At 42.0% G+C, this 22,317-nt stretch overlaps 3 protein-coding genes across 4 annotated transcripts in view; all 3 read right to left on the reverse strand.

The window, feature by feature from the left end:
* The window catches only part of LOC112071209 (ceramide synthase 5), a 35,558-nt gene extending 28,754 nt beyond the window's left edge, over positions 1 to 6,804 (reverse strand). Inside the window, exon 1 of the mRNA XM_070439302.1 lies at positions 6,326 to 6,804. Within this exon, the coding sequence (XP_070295403.1) occupies positions 6,326 to 6,498 (173 nt within the window). The 5' untranslated portion in view covers positions 6,499 to 6,804. The remainder of the gene's footprint in view (positions 1 to 6,325) is intronic.
* Positions 6,805 to 14,108: 7,304 nt separating this feature from the next.
* On the reverse strand, positions 14,109 to 19,768 carry LOC112071210 (glycerol-3-phosphate dehydrogenase [NAD(+)], cytoplasmic). 2 transcript variants are annotated; one of them, XM_024138658.2, is made up of 8 exons: positions 19,658 to 19,768; positions 18,039 to 18,216; positions 17,625 to 17,765; positions 17,107 to 17,245; positions 16,605 to 16,717; positions 15,891 to 16,127; positions 15,556 to 15,662; positions 14,109 to 14,791 (listed from the first exon to the last, which is right to left on the reverse strand). In XM_024138658.2, exons 1-8 carry the CDS (start codon positions 19,696 to 19,698, stop codon positions 14,695 to 14,697), a joined length of 1,053 nt encoding a protein of 350 aa, XP_023994426.1. In that variant the 5' UTR covers positions 19,699 to 19,768; the 3' UTR covers positions 14,109 to 14,694. The 2 variants fall into 2 exon arrangements, 1 of the variants encoding a protein (XP_023994426.1); XR_011475791.1 differs by lacking the exon at positions 14,109 to 14,791 and having other exon boundaries at positions 15,573 to 15,662; positions 15,827 to 16,127.
* A 509-nt stretch (positions 19,769 to 20,277) lies between these two features.
* Positions 20,278 to 22,317, reverse strand: part of smarcd1 (SWI/SNF related BAF chromatin remodeling complex subunit D1) — a 45,022-nt gene continuing 42,982 nt past the window's right edge. Inside the window, exon 14 of the mRNA XM_070439303.1 lies at positions 20,278 to 22,049. Within this exon, the coding sequence (XP_070295404.1) occupies positions 21,996 to 22,049 (54 nt within the window). The 3' untranslated portion in view covers positions 20,278 to 21,995. The remainder of the gene's footprint in view (positions 22,050 to 22,317) is intronic.

Genomic DNA, 22,317 nt, shown 5'->3' on the forward strand with positions numbered 1-22,317 from the left:
AAAACTGTCTCTATTAAAAAACAACTATCTCTAATGTTAAAATACAAACGTCTCCTATGTTAAAATAACAAACTTTCCTTATTCTAATACAACTGTCTCCTGATGTTAAAATACAACTGTCTCCTGAAGTTAAAAACAACTGGTCTCCTATGGTAATAAATACAACTCTCCTAGGTAATACTACAACTTCTCCTCAGTTAAAATACAACGTCTCCTATGGTAATAATACAACTGTCTCCTAGGTACATAATACAACTGTCTCCTATGTTAAATAACAACTCGGTCTCCTAGTTACTAAATAACAACTGTCTCATGATATACACTAATACAACGTCTCCTGATTCTTTAATAATACAACGGTCTCCTGTATGTAATAAACAACTTCTCCTATTTAAACTACAACGTCTTCCTATTCACCGAATACAACTTCTCCTGATTAAACTAAACAACTGTCTCCTGGAAATAAACAAACTGTCTCCGATGTAACTAATACAACTGTCTCCTCTATTACACTACAACTTCTCCTGAGTACTAATACAACGTCTCCCTATTCACTCAAACAACTGGTCGCCTCCTGATGGTAACAATACAACTGTCTCCTGATGTTACTAATACAACATCTCCTGATGTAATAATACAACTGGTCTCCTGAATGGTAATAAATACAAACTATCTCCTGGATGGTTAATAATACAACTGTCTCCTGATGTTACATAATACAACTGTCTCCTGATGTAACCTAATACAAACTGTCTCCTTCATGTAATAATACAACTGTCTCCTTATGGTTTAATATACAACTTGGTCTCCTATGTTTAATAACAACTGTCCTCCTGATGTTAATAATACAAAACTGGTCTCCTGATGGTAATACTACAACTGTCCCTGATGTTAATAATACAACTCGTCTCTCCATCTAAAATACAACTGTCTCCTGAATGGTTAAAATACAACTGGTCTCCCTGATGGTAATAAATACAAACTCGTCTCCTGATGTTACAATACAACTGTCTCCTTATGGTAATAATACCAACTGTCTCCTGAGATGTAATTAAACAACTGTCTCGCTGATGTAAATACTACAACTGTCTCCTGATGTCACTAATACAACTGGTCTCCTGATGTAACTAATACAACTGTCTCCTGATGTTAATATACAACTGGTACTCCTGATGCAACTAATACAACTCTCTCCTGATGGTTACTACTAACAACTGGTCTCCTGATCTTAATAATACAACTGTCTCCTGATGCGTCACTAAACAAAACTTCTCCTGATGTAACTAATAACAACTGGTCTCCTGATGGTACTAATACAACTGATCTCCTGATGTTAATAATACAAACTGTCTCCTGATCGTTAATAATACAAACTCGTCTCCTATTCACTCATACAAACGGCTCTCCTGATGCTAACAATACAAACTGTTCTACTGTATGGTTACTAAATACAACTGTCTCCTATACTCACTACAACTGTCTCTGATGTTAATTAATACCAACGGTCTCCTATGTAAATAATACAACGTTTCTACTATGTAATACTACAACTCGTCCCTGATGTAATAATACAACTCTCTCCGATGTAACTAATACAACGTGGTCTCCTTATACGCGCTGGGATCCAATAATAACTACAACTGAGAGTCGTACTATTATATCCGTGTTACTGACCTACTCTACACCTATCAGTGTATCTCAAACCATATGGGTTACTGGTTGTTTGTTGCTTAATAAATACTAAAGCCTAATCCTCTCTCCCTCTTCCATCTGGTAACAACTACAATCTAGTTCTTCCTGATAAGTAAATACAACAACTACCGGAAGCCCTCTCCTCTTCCTAACTCGCTCACAGTGTAACACTTAATACTATACATGGATGCGTGCTTCTGCTGATGATTACTAATGAACTCTATCAATCCTTACCTCTCAGCTTCCTCCAGCTGAAGTAAGTAAGGGTTTGTTTCGGAAATAATAAAAGAACCACCAATTATCTCGTGTTCCCTCACGCCAATGTAATAATAAGTAACCGGCACAAAGCTATAAGTCCCTGAAGGTACTAATTACAAAATATGTCTCCTGTGAATGCGATAATAATACAACCGTCTCTCCTAATGGTTAATAATACAACTATCTCCTCATGACTATCACAACAACGGTTCCTGAATGATTTAAATAATACAACTACTCTCCTGATGTTACTAATCACAACCGTCTCCTGAGCAGGGAAGATGATAGACCAACAAAATAAACAAAATGAAGGAAGAATGCACCATCTAATTGATAAAGCCACAAAGCATAACGAACTGAACTGAAACAAGAGAATCAAAAGAAGAAGAGCAAACTCAGAAAGAAAACCTCATTAGCCATCAGAACACCTATACTATAATAACAATCATATTCTTCGTGAGACCAGAGACCCATCTTAACACTTGGCACAAAAAACAAATGACTAGCCCAATGCTAGAACCAAGCCTAGACCTAACCGCGATACTACCCTACGTGAGTCCAATCCAAACCCAATTAAGAGAGAAAATAGTACCTTAGCGCTCGTTAAGTCCTGGAGAACAGATCCCCAAAGTCCAGAAGCAGTCTCACACGTTCTGTACTATCACCAAACGTGCGCTCACCATATCAGCCCAAACCAGGCAAGCCGACCCTTCAAAACTGTGCAGAGCCCGCAGAACAAGTACTATGAAAATACCATAGCAACAGATCTTTAAGAGAACCCACACGTTCTGGTGACACCGAGAACTCACGTAGGGCCCCTACTACCGACCCCTCAGCAGCTGTGACTAGTCAATGAGCATTTTACCAAGACTGTTTCAGCACTCCTCCCTTGCAAACAGACCTCTCCAAGCACCACGAGTATGAGCAAGATACGGGACCGGCTGGTACATCAACAATATCTCGAGAGAGCAGCAACAGTGGTGGAGCCACCTGAGCTAAGTCCGGCAAGCTGGCTGTACTCTCTCTGTCTGTATGCAGTTGAAAAAAACGTTCAATAAAGCACAAAATGAATGTAGCCTAGAGGTGTGCGTACGGTGAGAGTGTAAAGAGATGTTTAGAACTGGATGGATGTGCTGTTTACATAAACGAGCTATTAGCCAAAGCCAAATCAGTTCAGTAGAAAAGGATTAGGTAAAGACATTTTAGGATGTTTAGGCCAAAACAGTCTGAAACTGTATTTTGCTTATCCTCGCTCACAGAGAAAAGGTCCAAGGTACAGGTTAAGAAAAATATGATGCCAACGAGATAATCCTACTTCATGTTGTCATTATTGCACTAGTAAACACAGTTCAAGTACGAATTGGCTATAAATTAACTGGCTTATGGCCTAGCAAAATCTGAAACTTCAACACAATCAACTTCTGTTCTAGACCGATGAATGTGATGATCTGGACTTCACAACTTTCCGAAACAACCCTTTTCTCGCTAAGGTAAGGAAGACGTAAGGTCCTTACTTCCAAAAAAAACCCTTATTCTCCTGAGATGAGGACGGACTAAGGCCCTTACTTCCAGAAACAAACCTTATTCCTGAGAGTGAGAAGGACTAAGGTGCCTTACTTCCAAAACAAACCCTTATCCCCCGAGAGGTGAGGAAGGACTAAGTCCCTTACTTCCAGAAAAAACCCTTATTCCCTGAGAGTGAGGAAGGACTAAGGTCCCACCTTCCAGAAACAAACCCTTATTCTCCTGAAGTATGAGGAAGACTAAGGTCCCTTACTTCCAGAAACAAACCCTTATTCTCCTGAGAAGTGAGGAAGGACTAAGTCCCTTACTTCCAGAAACAAACCCTTATTCCCCCGAGAGGTGAGGAAAGACTAAGGTCCCTTACTTCCAGAAACAAACCCTTGTTCTCCTGAGAGTGAGGAAGACTAAGGTTCCCTTACTTCCAGAAACAAACCCTTATTCTCTGAGAGATGGAGGAAGGACTAAAGGTCCCTTACTTCCAGAAACAAAACCCTTATTCTCCTGAGAGGTGAGGAAGGACTAAGGTCCCTTACTTCCAGAAAACAAACCCTTATTCCCCCAGAGTGAGGAAGGACTAAGGTCCCTTACTTCCAGAAACAAACCCTTATTCTCCTGAGAGGTGAGGAAGGACTAAGGTCCCTTATTCCGAAACCAACCCTTTTTCTCCTGAGAGGTAAGGAAGACTAAGTCCCTACTTCCAGAAACAAACCCTTATTCTCCTGAGAAGGTGAGAAGGACTAAGTCCCTTACTTCAGAAACAAACCCTTATTCTTCCTAAGTAGGTGAGGAAGGACTAAGGTCCCTTACTTCCAGAAACAAACCCTTATTCTCCTGAGAGGTGAGGAAGGACTAAGGTCCCTTATTTCCAGAAACAACCCCTTGCCCTTGGGCTTCCCATCTCCTTTGTATTGGTGAAGATCTGGGGAGTTATGTACCAAGCATCTCAGAGTAGTGCTTTTTCTATTTAACCTTTATTTAACTAGGCAAGTCAGTTAAGATCAAATTATTATTTACAATGACGGCCTACCGGGGAACAACAGCCTTGTTCGGGGGCAGAACAATAGATTTTTACCTTGTCAGGTCTGGGATTCGATCCAGCAACCTTTTCGGTTCCTGGCCCAACGCTCTAGCCACTAGGCTTCCTGCCACCCCGAGAATCAGGTACCCCTGCCCATTTAATCTTATTCATTGTGATCTAAAGACAACATTTCAGACTATCTTAAAGCAGGACTCCTACTCTGAGATGATTTATGAATGTGGGTTCTGCAAGTACAAGATGACCAACAGTTTGGTGAAATACCCACAATGTTCAGAGCCACTATTAAAAACGTACAATATCCCTCCATCCATTGCAATACTTCATCCTGGATTTCAGCCAAACTTTCCCTGACTAACCCTGACTAACCCTGACTAACCCAAAGGACAACAGTTACAAGGGAAAACTCCCTCCGAAGCAAAAACCTTGAGATTCTAAAACTTGTCAAAGCAAGTTTATACCAGAAGCTAATTAAACAGAAAATGAACCCATCTCGTCCTCTCTCATCCATGACAAATAGGCCTAGTTCCCACATAGATGTGACAAGTCCCAACCCAACCCATGACACATAGGCTAGGGCAGAGTTCTGCAATCCTCTTCCTGGAGAGCTAATCTCCTGTAGGTTTTCACTCCAATCACACCTGTAACTAAACCTGATTCAGTTTATCAACCAGCTAAACTATTACAATCAGGTGTGCTAGATTAGGGTTGGAGCGTAAAAGCTACAGGACGGTAGCGCTCCAGGAACAGGGTTGTAGAGACCTGGGCTAGGCTATATACTGTATGTCGGTCCCCAACCAGGCCTGAGGCTGTTTGGTAATGATGATAAGCTCTTTAGGTATGGATGGGTGTACTGACAGGACAGGTGTCATTAGTCCTGGTAATGGATTGATTTGTGATCCTGCAGCCCTGCTGTGTCAGTTTCTCAGTGACAAGGGTCTGTTATAACCAGTTTATAATGGTTTATAACTGTTTTACTCCCCACCATGTCTATAGCCATGATTGCTGAGCATGGTTTGAATTAAAGACAACCTGGACTGGAGATTGTGGGAGGGGTGCTTTACAGGCCATAGGCCAGCCCTGAGAACTGTCTGCAAACTTTGTCGTCAAGTTGTTGTACTGTCACTGTCGGCCAAAGATATTATATCAATGGATAATGAGCTTATTTTCGATATCTATTGTTAGATGCTAGTGCTCTCACTAGGACAGGTGTAGACAACTAGATTTAGCAGGGGGACGATGTTTGTCCGAGCGGATGGTAAAGGGGCCGGAACATAATTATAATAATTTGTACACTAAAATTGACCACAAGAAAGCCCAAAAGGAGGTTGTATTTGAAAATAACATAATCCTTTCCTACCTTGATTAAATTGAGATACAATCAAATATGTCTATTTTTATTTGTGGGAATACTTGGGAACAGATTAGAAAATATTGGTGATTTTACAGAGGCTTTTTTTACCAAAAAGTTGAAACTTTGGAAGACCAAAAAATAATAATTGAGGAACGGTTTTGGCCCGACCTTTTGCCGACCCCATGCCCTAGGAAGTAGCAAGCAGATAGAGGTTCGCTTAGCTAGCATAAGGCTGACATGGATGGGCAACCATAGAGATCCTATTAAAGTATTCTAATTCATAAATCTATGGGACTACCCCCCAAAAAATACGATTGCAAGGACATTTTTTTATTCAATCGAAGACTCGTGCGTGCATATACCGCCGGGCGAGTGTTATCTTCAAGAAATAGTTAATAAAAGAAAACATGTGGGAAAAAACGTCATGGTAACATGACTTCGAAAAGCAAAATAGTGCGTACCTCTCAAATAGTATTCTGACAGCAAAGATCCCCACAGCCAGCGGTAAGGCAGAGAGTAAGTGCCCGGCTTTTGGATACTCCACCCCGGGCGCTGGGTCTGCAAGATCCGCCCAAGTCACATTATGTGGGAGCCAAAACCTCTCGTTCCAAAACCACACTGAAAGAGCAGCCATTGTCACCAAAAGTGGCTTCGATTTAAGAAATGTAATCCTCTGAAAATAACAGGGGAAACGTTTCCACCGCCCTTCCTTTGAGGACTGTGTGTTGGATGAGTCCAGAAACGTTTTGTGCCCGTGTTGGATGAGACTAGAAACGTTTTGTTGTCCGTGATAGAATTGTTGGATTGATGAAATTAAACAGGCCTCACAACAGAGGAATCATCAAAGACAGTCCAGAATGAACAAAGATTTTACATTTTTTTTACTAAAAAGACCACAGCCTTAAGATGGGAAGAAATGTGGGCAGAACAAACGAGAAGGTGGGCCGAYCCAAGCATGAGCTAGCGAGATCCTATTGGCTCGTTCTAGCAACAGGGAACGCCTACTCTGTGAAGTGCGCGTGTGCAATAACTCAATTCACCTTTGCACTCCTTCTAAACAACGCTATTCTTTAAAACTTTGGCAAAGGGTAAACGTCTACATAACATAGTCCACTCTGTTCGTTACATATTCTAGTTTGGGGAAAAGACACCTATATTGAGATCAAATGTTTAATCGACGAGGAAACTATCAGAATATCGGCCAAAATCCATCTCGTTCCATCTTCTCCCACTGTCGGCCACTGGGCTTCCTCTCACTACCATATTTGGAAGTGAGTGGAGACTCCAGGCGGATGCTTCACATTTATACATCCTGTGAAATAGATGTCTCATTGTTCTGTCTTGTGGTATGAAGATGGCGATGTTTGCTAGCCAAACTGCGCATGTGGTGCAAGTCGTTAAATCTAAAGCACTTCTTCAATATAAAGTTGTTTGTGACGAAAATAAAAACGTGTCAGTTTGTCACATTCACGAGGTTGGAGTAATAACATGTTCAACTACTTAAGACACTGGCTAGAATCTTGGTTGTCACTTAAGATTTCGTGAAAATGAACAACTAAGAAATAATTTTTCACTTCTCTCATTGACTTCGCAAATTTCAAACCCTGGCATGGTCTTCTTGGTCTGTTTAGTAAGCGTCCCGGTAGTCTAGCAATGTTGCACCTCTGGGTTTATAAACTGGTATTATTGATGGGTCCTTCACTATTACTTTTCCAACCAGATAGACTAGTGTCTTTCTTATCGTAATAAGAATAAGAGCACCTGCTCCCAGCTGCCCACTGCACCGAGGATAGGAAACACTGTCACCACTGATAAATCCACAATAATTGAGAATTTAAATAAGCATTTTTCTACGGCTGGCCATGCATTCTACCTGGCCACCCCTACCCTGGTCAACAGCCCTGCACCCCCCACAGCAACTTGCCTAAGCCTCCCTCATTTCTCCTTCACCCAAATCCAGATAGCTGATGTTCTGAAAGAACTGCAAAATCTGGACCCCTACAAATCAGCAGGGCTAGACAATCTGGACTCTCTCTTTCTAAAATTATCAGCCGAAATGGTTGCAACCCCTATTACTAGCCTGTTCAACCTCTCGTATCGTCTGAGATCCCCAAAGTACGGAAAGCTGCCGCGGTCATCCCCCTCTTCAAAGGGGGAGACACTCTAGACCTAAACTGCTACAGACCTAAACTGCTACAGACCTATATCTATCCTACCCTCCTTTTCTAAGGTCTTCAAAAACCAAGTTAACAAACAGATCACCGATCATTTCGAATCCCACTGTACCTTCTCCGCTATGCAATCTGGTTTCCGAGCTGGTCATGGGTGCACCTCAGCCACGCTCAAGGTCCTAAACGATATCATAACCGCCATCGATAAGAGACAATACTGTGCAGTTGTATTCATCGACCTGGCTAAGGCTTTCGACTCTGTCAATCACCACATTTTATCGCAGACTCAACAGCCTTGGTTTCTCAAATTATTGCCTCGTCTGTTCACCAACTACTTCTCAGACAGAGTTCAGTGTGTGAAATCGAGGGCTTGTTGTCCGGACCTCTGCAGTCTCTATGGGGGTGCCACTGTAACGCTCGTCGGAAGAAGACCAAAGTGCAGCGTGGTACGTGTTCATGCTTCTTTATAAAAAAAGCCAACACCAAACAAAAACAACAAAAGAACAACGAACGTAACGTCTTGAAGGTCACCAGAGCTACACAAAACAACATCAAACAACCTAAAGGTGCAAAACATGCTGCCTAAGTATGATTCCCAATCAGAGACAACGATAGACAGCTGTCCCTGATTGAGAACCATACCCGGCCAAAATAGAACACACAATCATAGAAATAAGAACATAGAATGCCCACCCAAATCACATCCTGACCAAACCAAATAGAGACATAAAAAAGTTCTCTAAGGTCAGGGCGTGACAGCCACAGGTTCAATTCTCGGGCCGACTCTTTTCTCTGTATACATCAATGATGTCGCTCTTGCTGCTGGTGATTCCCTGATCCACCTCTACGCAGACGACACCATTCTGTATACTACTGACCCTTCTTTGGACACGTGGATAACTAACAACCAGATGAGCTTCAATGCCATACAACTCTCCTTCCGTGGCCTCAACTGGTCTTAAATGCAAGTTAAACTAAATGCATGCTCTTCAACCGATTGCTGCCCGCACCTTCCCGCCCGCCCAGCATCACTACTTGGACGGTTCTGACTTAGAATATGTGGACAACTACAAATACCTAGGTGTCTGGTTAGACTGTAACTCTCCTTCCAGACTCACATTAAGCATCTCCAATCCAAAATTAAACCTAGAATCGGCTTCCTATTTCGCAACAAAGATCCTTCATTCATGCTGCCAAACATACCCTCGTAAAACTGACTATCCTACCGATCCTTAACTTCACGATGTAATTTACAAAATAGCCTCCAACACTCTACTCAGCAAATTAGATGCAGTCTATCACAGTGCCATCCGCTTTGTCAACAAAGCCCCATATACTACCACCACTGCGATCTGTATGCTCTCGTTGGCTGGCCCTCGCTTCATATTCATCGCCAAACCAACTGGCTCCAGGTCATCTATAAGTCTTTGCTAGGTAAAGCCCCGCCTTATCTCAGCTCACTGGTCACCATAGCAGCACCCACCCATAGACAGCGTCCAGCAGGTACAGTGGGAGAACAAGTATTTGATACACTGCCGATTTTGCAGGTTTCCTACTTACAAGGCATGTAGAGGTCTGTATTTTTATCATAGGTACACTTCAACTGTGAGAGACGGAATCTAAAACAAAATCCAGAAAATCACATTGTATGATTTTTAAGTAATTAATCTTGCTGTACAAGATGATGGCTCCACCAGGCGTCCATAACCCACCCTCAGAGTTCTCTGTACGAGATGATGACTCCACCAGGCTCCAACCCACCCTCAGAGTTCTCTGTACGAGATGATGACTCCACCAGGCGTCCATAACCCACCCTCAGAGTTCTCTGTACGAGATGATGACTCCACCAGGCGTCCATAACCCACCCTCAGAGTTCTCTGTACGAGATGATGACTCCACCAGGCGTCCATAACCCACCCTCAGAGTTCTCTGTACGAGATGATGACTCCACCAGGCGTCCATAACCCACCCTCTGAGTTCTCTGTACGAGATGATGACTCCACCAGGCGTCTATAACCCACCCTCAGAGTTCTCTGTACGAGATGATGACTCCACCAGGCGTCCATAACCCACCCTCAGAGTTCTCTGTACGAGATGATGACTCCACCAGGCGTCTATAACCCACCCTCAGAGTTCTCTGTACGAGATGATGACTCCACCAGGCGTCAAACCCACCCTCAGATTCTCTGTACGAGGATGACTCCCACAGGCGTCTATAACCCCCTCAGAGTTCTCTGTACGAGATGATGACTCCACAGGCGTCCATAACCCACCCTCAGAGTTCTCTGTACGAGATGATGACTCCACCAGGCGTCTATAACCCACCCTCAGAGTTCTCTGTACGAGATGATGAGCTCCATCAGGCGTCCATAACCCATAACCCACCAGGCTCCATTGCAACGGAGCATTCTGAAATGTCATCTAAATACAGTATGATAATAATAGCACTAATCTGTGTATAAAATAGGTCTTATGTCTAATAACACCCACTCCCATTGGGTAAGATGTTGAAAACAACCAGTAAAATAATGTATAGATAGAGATTTGGAATGGTCCTCAGATTCTCAAGAACTTCTACAGATGCACCATTGAGAGTATCTTGACTTGCTGCATCACCGCTTGGTATGGCAACTTCTACACCCTCGTCCACAAGGCCCTACAGAGCTCCCAGGCATTCTAGACATACACACCAAGCGGTGTCTGAGGAACGCCCGAAAAAATGTCAGAGACTTCAGCCAACCCTGCCATAGCTGTTCTCTCTGCTTCTAGCCGGCAGATGGCGCCAGAGTATGAAGTCTCGGATTACAGGCTCCGAGACACCTTCTGCCCCCAAGCAATGACACTTTTAAACAGATAGACGATAGCTGCCCACCCCCTCCACGGACTATATGCACACTCAAAGGTCTCTACCCACACAAACAGACACACTACACTGACACTCTTGCTAATGCACGGCACACACACACACACACACACACACACACACACACACACACACACACACACACACACACACACACACACACACACACACCACACACACACAACACACACACACACACACACCACACACACACACACACACACACACACACACAATGCATAGTGCCAACTGTAAAGTTTGGTGGAGAAGGAATATTGGTCTGGGGCTGTTTTTCATGGTTCGGGTTAGACCCCTTAGTGTCAGTGAAGGGAAATCTTAACGCTACAGAATACAATGACATTCTAGACGATTCTGTTCTTTCAACATTGTGGCAACAGTTTGGGGAAGGCCCTTTCCTGTTTCAGCATGACAATGCCCCCATGCACAAAGCGAGGTCCATACAGAAAAAGTTTGTCGAGATCGGTGTGGAAGAACTTGACTGGCCTGCACAGAGCCCTGACCTAAACCTCATTGAACACCTTTGGGATGAATTGGAACGTCGTTTCAATCGCCCAACATCAGTGCCAGACCTCACTAATGCTCTTGTGGCTGAATGGAAGCAAGTCCCCCCAGCAATGTTCCAACATCTAGTGGAAAAACGTTATAACAGCAAATGGGGGACCAACTCCATATTAATGCCCATGATTTTGGAATGAGATGTTCGACGGGCAGGTGTCCACATACTTTTAGTCATGTAGTATATGTTCTCATGGGGGGTATCCCAGTCCTAGATGTCTGATAGGGCAGCTAATGTCATGATGGACATTAGAGCAGTCGCTCCCTTGTCCACAGCCATCTACACTGAGCCCTGTACTAAATATAGTTCAACTTCCACCTTTGCCGTGATGGAGACTAGCTATTATTAGTACACTGACTCAATAAATATGCAAACCATGTCAACTAGGGAATCCAATGATAGCCTACTTATTACATAACACTGGCAAGTTACCACTTAACCCTTCTGAACTGTCCAACTGTGGATGTTTTCAGCAGTTGTCAGAAATAAAAGCTACTTCTGTTGGTCTATCTACTGAACAAGCTAGTCATTTGCTCACAGACTTAAGCAGATCCTACTTTCGCTMTCACATAATGATTTTGGCACAATGGCATCGTCACAAATTTGAGAATATATGTATCATTTTTTTTGCTTTAATTTCTAACCAATAACAGACTARCCTGAATATATTCAAATTGGAATACACTAGGGTATATAATAATGTTCCAGAGGTTTTTCCTGAGTGAACTGCTTCAGCAAATATTGAAGTACGTAATTTCGGGCAAGTTTCAAAATCATTTGTGTAATGATTCCCATGCTCCAAAACAAGATATGATCATAATTTAATCTATTGTAATATTGCATAGGCCCAAGTCTTCTCTCCCATCACTTCAGATTACTATGTGAGATCCACTTCTCGGCAGAGAGAACCGTTGCAGTAGTCACTCTAGAAAATGGTAAAGGTGAAGAGTTTAGGGTAGCAGGCTAGCAGGCTAGTCAGATTCAGGTCAGGTTTCATTGAGGGGTGTTGAGAGCACAGCATGCACTTGTGGAAAGGTCCTCTGCAATCTACTGACTGAAGGCCTAACACGGCCAAGTTAAAACACTGATGTACTGTACTGTATATAAACTCAGCAAAAAAAGAAACGTCCCTTTTTCAGGACCCTGTCTTTCAAAGATAATTCGTAAAAATCCAAATAACTTCACAGATCTTCATTGTAAAGGGTTTAAACACTGTTTCCCCATGCTTGTTCAATGAACCATAAACAATTAATGAACATGCACCTGTGGAACGGTGGTTAAGACACTAACAGCTTACAGARGGTAGGCAATTAAGGTCACAGTTATGAAAACTTAGGACACTAAAGAGGCCTTAGGCGAACGTGCCTTAGGCATGCTGCATGCAAGGAGGCATGAGGACTGCAGATGTGGCCAGGGCAATAAATTGCAATGTTCGTACTGTGAGACGCCTAAGACAGCGCTACAGGGAGACAGGACGGATAGCTGGTCGTCCTCGCAGTGGCAGACCACGTGTAACAACACCTACACAGGATCGGTACACCCGAACATCACACCTGCGGGACAGGTACAGGATGGCAACAACAACTGCCCGAGTTACACCAGGAACACACAATCCCTCCATCAGTGCTCAGACTGTCCGCAATAGGCTGAGAGAGGCTGGACTGAGGGCTTGTAGGCCTGTTGTAAGTCAGGTCCTCACCAGACATCACCGGCAACAATGTTGCCTATGGGCATAAACCCACCGTTGCTGGACCAGACAGGACTGGCAAAAAGTGATCTTCACTGACAAGTCGTGGTTTTCTCTCACCAGGGATGATGGTTGGATTTGCGTTTATCGTCAAAGGAATGAGCTTTACACCGAGGCCTGTACTCTGGAGCGGGATCGATTTGGAGGTGGAGGGTCCGTCATGGTCTGGGGCAGTGTGTCACAGCATCATCGGACTGAGCTTGTTGTCATTGCAGGCAATCTCAATGCTGTGCGTTACAGGGAAGACATCCTCCTCCCTCATGTGGTACCCTTCCTGCAGGCTCATCCTGACATGACCCTCCAGCATGACAATGCCACCATACTGCTCGTTCTGTGCGTGATTTCCTGCAAGACAGGAATGTCAGTGTTCTGCCATGGCCAGCGAAGAGCCCGGATCTCAATCGCATTGAGCACGTCTGGGACCTGTTGGATCGGAGGGTGAGGGCTAGGGCCATTCCCTCCAGAAATGTCCAGGAACTTGCAGGTCCTTGGTGGAAGAGTGGGGTAACATCTCACAGCAATAACTGGCAAATCTGGTGCAGTCCATGAGGAGATGCACTGCAGAACTTAATGCAGCTGGTGGCCACACCAGATACTGACTGTTACTTTTGATTTGACCCACCTTTGTTCAGGGACACATTATTCAATTTCTGTTAGTCTGTGGAACTTGTTCAGTTTATGTCTCAGTTGTTGAATCTTGTTATGTTCATACAAATATTTACACATGCTAAGTTTGCTGAAAATAAACGCAGTTGACAGTCAAAAGACATCCGTCCAAAAACATTAGGGGTGAATTATTTGAACAATTTATTCCTAAATTAATGTCATCATATAAGCAATAGGCTACGTCAATAAAGAGGGACATAATGAAGGCGGTAACCAGGGATAAGCAGTGAATAACGGTTGTTTATTCAAGTCCTTTGTTAGACATAACAAGGTAATAAAATCTGTTTGTAAGACAAATATTTACCAGTGACTGGTGTCAAAAGGTATATTAAGGCACTTCTTTCATGTGTTTTTGTGTGGGATTGCCGACTATGAAKAACGCAACTTACACCAAATAGCTGCTGCCACTCATGTGTAATAAAAAAAAAAAAAGACAACTAAAGACATACCCTTCACCTCCCAGAAAACAATTCACCTGTTTAAGGCCAAGGGACATTCTTCTAAATAAAATGTATTTTGGAAAATCTGACACATTACCTAGTGGCAACATCACCAATAACAACTTAAGAATCAGTCGGAACAAGGGGTATTTTTMATGATATTGTAGTGGCATATTACAGCAGGCCAGAACCAGAAGTAGGTTTGACTGAGAAGTTTTCTTTCTGAGGTTTTTTGTTGTCCGCTCCGCATGTCTTAGTATTTAGACAGTTAGATGAGGTGGAATCATCGTCCAACCCGCTCCTCGTCAGGCCTCGCTTCCTTCGGCTGGTTCCAACATTTAAAGCGTCCCAGCATCCTTCAGTCAGTTACATGTGTTCAGGGTGGTTCTGCAAACAGGTGATGAACTCTTTGACGGGGTGTCCGTGGAAACAGATCTGGTTGACAGCATTGAACAAGGGGAACCTGGAAGGTGGAAAGCTGGGACATCAGTTTCAGACTCACACCAAAGTGCCAACCCAAACCGTACTGGCTTACAGTATATATACAGTGGTGTGAAGTACTTAAGTGAAAATACTTTAAAGTATGTAAGTCGTTTTTTGGGGGTATCTGTACTTTACTATTTAGATTTTTGACAACTTTTACTTCACTACATTCTTAAAGAAAATAATGGTATTTTTACATTTTCCCCTGACACCCAAAACTACTCGTTACATTTTGAATACTTAGCAGGACAGGAAAATGGTCCATTTAACACGCTTTTTAAGAGAACATCCCTGGTCATCCCTACTGCTTCTGATCTGGTGGACTTACTGAACAGAGAACATCCCTGGTCATCCCCACTGCCTCTGATCTGGTGGACTTACTAAACACACATGCTTCATTTGTAAATGATGTCTGAGCGTTGGAGCGTGCCCCTGGCTTTCCGTAAATTAAAAGAAAACAAGAAAATGGCGCCGTCTGGTTAGCTTAAAATAAGGAATTTGAAATGATGATGTACATTTACTTTTGATAGTTAAGTATATTTAAAAACAAATACTTTTAGACTTATACTCAAGTAGTATTTTACTAGGTGACTTTCACTTTTACTTGAGTATTTACTATTCATGTATCAGCTCAGTAGTGTGAAAAGGTTATAAGAGTGGTTTATACATGTCATTGGATGTTCAATTAAGAACATAACTCGCTCTCAGAAGATTCTGAAGGCAAACTCATCAAATGTAACTCACTTGTCCACCAGGCCCTTCTTCTTCAGAATGTGGTTGACTTCAGCTGCAGTGGCTGGACCCTGTAGCTTCTGACCATTCAACATCTCCTTCTCCAACTCCTCAATAGTCTACACAGGGAGACACAAATACAAAGACAGAGTGAGAGAGAGATAAAAAAGAAAGAAAGAGAGATATATATAGAGAGAGGGGACACATGAGAGAGAAACATTTGATCATTTAGAATATCAACGACAACAGGTATGACACACTCTTTCCACGCTCCTCACGGCACCTTTCCGGTTTTGAATATCAACGACAACAGGTATGACACACTCTTTCCACGCTCCTCACGGCACCTTTCCGGTTTTGGCGAAGGCCTCGGCGATCTTACGGTTGCGTCCGCCGTAGCAAGTTGTGATGAGGTCGGCGACGCCACAGCTCTCCAGGAAAGTGACGGGGGAGACGGGTCCAGCGGTGCAGAATATCCGGGCGAAGGCGATCATCTCCATCAGTCCCAGTCTGATCACCGCTGCCTTGGTGTTATCACCGAAGCCCAGGCCGTCACAGAACCCTGCTCCCACCGCCACTATGTTCTGGGGTGGGAGAAGAAGAGCTCGTTTTAAACCATTATGATCTTATCTGAAAATAGAAATCTAAAAAGCAATTTGTCTTAAAAGATTCTCTGACGATGGTCGCATGACCAAAACACGTCTGTCACTCCTTTGTTTGAGCACATATTAATACACACACAAACACGATCATCAGCATTTTTTCCTTAAATTTCCTGTCTGTTTCCTCCTTCCACTTTTTTAAATGTACCTTTATTTAACTAGGCAAGTCAGTTAACAACAAATTCTTATTTTCAACGACGGCCTAGGAACAGTGGGTTAACTGCCTTGTTCAGGGGCAGAACAACAGATMTTTTACCCTGTCAGCTCTGGGATTCGATCTTGCAACCTTTCGGTTACTAGTCCAACGCTCTAACCACTAGGCTTACCCTGCCGCCCCATTCCGTTTAGAACGTTGTAACACTTTTCCCCCCTATCCTTCCCGCGTAACTAAAGGCCCACCTTGAGAGCGCCACAGATCTCTACCACATCAGCTTCCTCCACCACAGTAACTCTGAAGTTAGTGGTCTGCATCAGTTGTTTCAGGATGGGGCCCCACTCTTTGTTCTTGCACCCTGTGTGACAAATACAAAACATGGAGAATTATTACACGTGAAAAAATATCTTCAATACCATACCTGGGGCGGCAGGTAGCTTAGTGGTTTTAGCGTTGGGCCAGGTTGCTAGATCGAATCCCTGAGCTGACAAGGTAAAAATCTGTCGTTCTGCCCCTGAACAAGGCAGTTAACCCACTGTTCCTAGACCATCATTGTAAATAAGAATTTGTTCTTAARTGACTTGCCTAGTTAAATAAAGGTTAAATTAAATAAAAACAATTATTTAAAAAAAATCATGAAATACATTGATATTTACTTATGTAGGACAAAAGCATTGACGTGCTATTTTAATGGTAAGAGATATACGGTGTTCTATTTTCCTAAACAACCAAACACACACCCCTTACCGATTGTTGTTTCGCAGAATTTCTCCTCCGCGACTTCATTGGCTATGTTAGCTCCCATCAGTACTGTCATGGTGACGCCCAGCTTCTCTCTGATGACTTCAGAGATCAGCTTCAACCCCTCGGGACCCTCATCCACACCCTGAAACATAGATCACCATGGATACGTCTATTCATATTCATCTCCCTCATCCACACCCTGAAACATAGATCACCATGGATACGTCTATTCATATTATCTCCCTCATCCACACCCTGAAACATAGATCACCATGGATACATCTATTCATATTATCTCCCTCATCAACATCCTACAACAACCGATCACCAGGAATGTAGGTCCGCCTCATCCTATTTACAGCAACAAACAACAAATAGAAGCAGCCGTATTAAATTCTGTATATTCAAATCAGAAGTTTGCCCTTCAAAAAGGTCATTGTTTACTCTTGCTGTTGCATTGAGGTAGTCATTTGAACATCTGGCCTTTTTTCAAACAGGCCCTGAAAGCAAAAAGCAGTCACCTTGATAAGAGACATGCCCACAGCATCCTTCTTGATGTGTTCTTTGATGGTGTCACAGATTCTGTTGATGAACTGGTGTGGAATAACGAAGATCAAGATGTCTGCTCCCTTCACAGCATCCGTCACCTCTGGAACAGCCACCTACATGGGTGAAGACAGATTCATCGGGTGGATGTGTGGCAGACTTACATCTAAAAGTTGGTAAAAAAAATAAATGATTAGGTAATAATTCGTTAATAATCAAATCTGTTTTTTATTGAACCGAAAAGGTGATACATGCATTGTGTTTTCTATCGTGACAAACTGTAAAAAATGTATGTTAGCTGAGATTTGGTTGGGGGTTACTTCTAAAATTATTAATACACACAATTTTTTCCCAGAGTATTTTGAARGCCTGAAATGAATGAGTCTTACGATGTTTGGGGGAAGCTTGTGTCCGGGCAGGTACTTGACGTTCTCATGGTCTGTATTGATGATCTCTGTGAGTTTACGTCCGTTCACCGTCTCCTCAAATACCCACATGTTCACTGTCGTGTCGAACACGTCAAGCTTTCCTGCATTGGCGCCTACAATCTTGGCAATGGCAGAGCCCCTGTAGATGTGAAACAAAAAAGTGTCTATTTCAAACAATCCTATTGTTTCATTCCTGTTCTCCACATTTTAGGATCTTAAGAAATTACTTAAATTGAAGGAGGCTAATATACTTCACACTTGTATTAGATCAGGGTGCAAGACCCAGTGAGGTAATCCCACTTTGAGAGATAAACAGGCTAGCAGTGAGATGTTAGGAAGTTGAATGTCTTGCAATTGTATTTGGTTAGTGAAGCTTGTTTCTCACTGCTGCCAATCAGTTAGGCTTTCTAGCACCACATATTATGTAACAGATGCTGGAGAGAGATCGGGAAAAACAATTATGCCATAATTCATTCTTAAAAAGTGGACTCAAATTATTATTGAGTCAATAATTAACATTCACTGTTTATAATGAATATAAACCACACCTAATGAGTGTAATGGCACAGTAGTGATTACGCAAACATTATTTTAAGTCAATCAATGAGGCAAGAGTTATTTTAAAGATCAGACAACTCAATATTGATTCAGCTACTTTCCCCCCATTGTACTAGTAGCCTACATAACAACACAATACAACCTCAGAGAACATAAGAGCATTCCCGAGGAAGTAAATCCAAGGCCTTGGAGTGCAGCAGTTCAAAGCGTTTGTTGTCATAGGCGGCGCACAATTGGCCTAGCGTCGTCCGGGTTAGTGGAGGGTTTAGCCGTCATTGTAAAATAAGAATTTGTTCTGAACTGACTTGCCTAGTAAAATAAATAAAGGTTACATAAAGAAAATAAAAAATAGCAGCACGGCTGCTGGACATACCACCGCCACCCTTCAAGTTCATCACATAATATGATTAATATGACACGATCAGCCCTTTTGTGAGTGAGTGTGTGTGTGTGAGAGAGAAACCATACGGAGTTGAACTGCATTCAGCATGAGCCAAACAGCCAGTGCAGCCACTGTGGCTGAAACTTCAATAACCCAGCAATTCTACTAGATTAAATAAACTATATTGAGATCATACATTAAATTGTGATATTTGCCCCAGTTATGTTGCATTATCATCATAGGTCCAATTGAGACAATACGAGTCGTATTATTATTAGTCTGATAAAGCAACAAGGAAAGCAGTGGAAATCTAACACGAACAGGGGCAACAGTAGTTTACTGTAGGACTATCTTTCAAACTGTCATCTTTTTCTGGTGAGATCACATCGAGCTAAAAAAAAAACTCGATACACTCACAGTTTAAATTCTACGACCTAAAAACGTGATAAACAGCCGATCCAAAGATTCACCGTGTAATTACCGCCTCAAATTACATTCCCTTAAGTGAGGCATTTGAAAACCGCTGACATGCAAAAACTGCCCTCTCGTGTACATTATTAAGATCATTCTGCATCATCAGCTCAGAAAGAGCTAAATATGTTTAGAATAAATATATATATATATATAAAAAGGTGCTTACCAGTTGCCAGAGCCAATGATGCATACTTTCTTGAGTGCCATGATGTACAGTGCGACAGTCCACGGTGTCTGTAGCTTCTCCTGAAGTGCTTGGCGCGAGACGCGTCTGAAGCGGAGACGAAATGTATTTATACCTGACACGTGGGCTAGCAGACCGTCTGGGTCACGCCCCCTCGTAGTTATTGGTCAGCGCGGCCAGAGCCAGCTAGAAGAGCACCAGTTCTAATCCCATTAGGAACAATGTGTTGCGTTAGGACGGAGTCTCACATCGTGTCCTTTAGCACACCTCAATGTTCGCAGAGGTGAGGCTATGACCCTAGAATGATTAGGATAATGTCAAAGGCAAAAAAAAAAGTTTGGTGAAGTAATATCAATAATGTCTAAACTCCTTATCCTATGAACACGATATGCTGACCTGCAGGTCAATGACCAGATCGTTCCCCTGGTTGTTATACTATACCCTCTCCTGCATCACCCCACTTCTCACAGCAACGACACAAACACAGGTGTGTGTGTTATTAGAACTAAACGGTGATGCTGAGGTAAGCACTCGGCAGGTAAGAATGCCACTTTGTGCATCAAATGGTTCAACTTTAAATAATTAATTCACAACCCGAGAAGTTATCATTGACGATATCCTTTATTATAGCATAGGGTTCAAACATACAGGAAAAAAAAATAGGTTTGGTCCGTGAAATAAAAAATACAATTCATGTCTGAAGATTTAAAATCAGTCTTCAGTATCATCCTTTTACAGGTTTGCGGTCAATTCAGCATTAAAATCAGAACGTTGATTGAAATTAAACTCAATATTGAAAAACAAATAAAAATACCCATTGAAAATAGATGTATTTAAATTAACACCTGGACTGATACTGAATTGAGCCCAATGAAAAAGCTTCTTACATCCTCTACATGTCATATCTAAACAGAAATACCTAAAGGCCTAAAGCCTTCTACCATACTAGCAAAAAAGCTGAAATTCGTGAATGTCACAGCTAAAAAAGTGAACCCAGCTCTCCGCTTCTCTTCCTCGGGTGTTGATAACTTCTGCACACTAACAAATAAAAGGAGGGAAAAACCCAGAGGATTTCATCTGAAACGAACAGGTGAAGCCTAAAACGTTGTTCTCCCCTCTTCCACACAGGACCAACAAGCAACTGCAACTTGCTGCTAGGTTATAGAGAATGTTCTGGATTAAACCATTGGGGTCCCTTGGGGAACGTCTTAGGCAAACGGTGCATTAGACAATGAGTCAAAAATGATGGTATGTCCTTTAAAAACAGACATTTTTCTCTTCACATCAGATTATTCTGCTCATTATTTACAAAAACTAGATAGACTTGAGGTAATTACTACTAAACACTACTTCCTTAATATTCTTTACTTCTAACTAACAAGACTTGATACTTTCAAAACTTTTTTTTTTAATACAAAAAACAAAACAAAGCTCCACCAAAGTAGGGTTAAAATGAAAAGGCTACTTCAATGATAAATTAACCAATATACTGAAGTTTCACAACATTGTACAACCTTGCCTGTCATCACCATGCTTTGAAGTGTTCATAGGAGAATTTAGAAGCACACAAGATTCTAACAGTAGAATTTTTGGAGGTACACAACATTCTAGAAGCATTTAAAATAATCTTGGTAAGAAACGACCAGCCAGCGGGGCAAAAGATGGGCACTGAATACTCACAAAACCCTATCAATACCAAACATACACTGAATATCAATTCCAGACCAAAGGCAGAAACGGTAGTGTGCGTAGGCTATCACCTGATCAGTTATGAGTTAGTTTGGACTCAGAGCGGGGTAGATAGTCCAAGCATTTAAAATTAACCAAATGCTCTTTCACCATGGCCAAATGTTATGACTTTAATTGAAAAGCCCCCTACTTAAAATACCCAATATTAGTTATTGTGAAGTAGCATCAATACTTAGGTTGGGGGTAATTTCAACCTCACTTAGGCCTGAATATAGATTCAAGATCTGTGAGAGAGTTCAGCACAGAAAATAAATGCTTTGGGAGTTAAACAGAGATAGACCATTGAGAGAAAATAAGTCAAAAATATATTTTAGTGGGACAAATATAAAAAAGTAAGTAGCAATCAAACATTTATACATAACCATAACAGCTGCTAGTTGATGTTAAAATATATCCTACAGTTACCATCAGCAATAGAGCAGTCTATATCTAAGATGTTTATCTAAGCTTTTTGCAAAAATCAGCGGTGTATTTATAAATATGAACGTCCAAAACTTCTCTTTTCGTCCTCCCAGAGAGAACAGACACTTKTTTTCCTCTGTTGAACTTCTTTTCTTTGACATAACCTTGTCTAGGTGTTTCTGATTCCCAGGGCTTGTTCCAGCTCCTGGCGCCTCTGTTGGACCTGAAATACATTTGAAAGAAACACAAAAATTAAGAGATTAAAATGTAGATAAAGAACAATATTACATTTCAGAAATGGTAATCCAATTTTCAATTTCATAGAGCACTTTAGAACAGATTAGAGCATGTGTTATAAGTGAAAGGAATACCAGGTAATACTAGGTAAATACCAGGTAATACTAGGTAAATACCAGGTAAATACCAGGTAATACTAGGTAAATACTAGATAAATACCAGGTAATACTAGGTAAATACCAGGTAATACTAGG

The sequence above is a fragment of the Salvelinus sp. IW2-2015 genome, unplaced genomic scaffold, assembly GCF_002910315.2.
Source record: "Salvelinus sp. IW2-2015 unplaced genomic scaffold, ASM291031v2 Un_scaffold1546, whole genome shotgun sequence".
In the NCBI taxonomy this organism is placed as follows: domain Eukaryota; kingdom Metazoa; phylum Chordata; class Actinopteri; order Salmoniformes; family Salmonidae; genus Salvelinus; species Salvelinus sp. IW2-2015.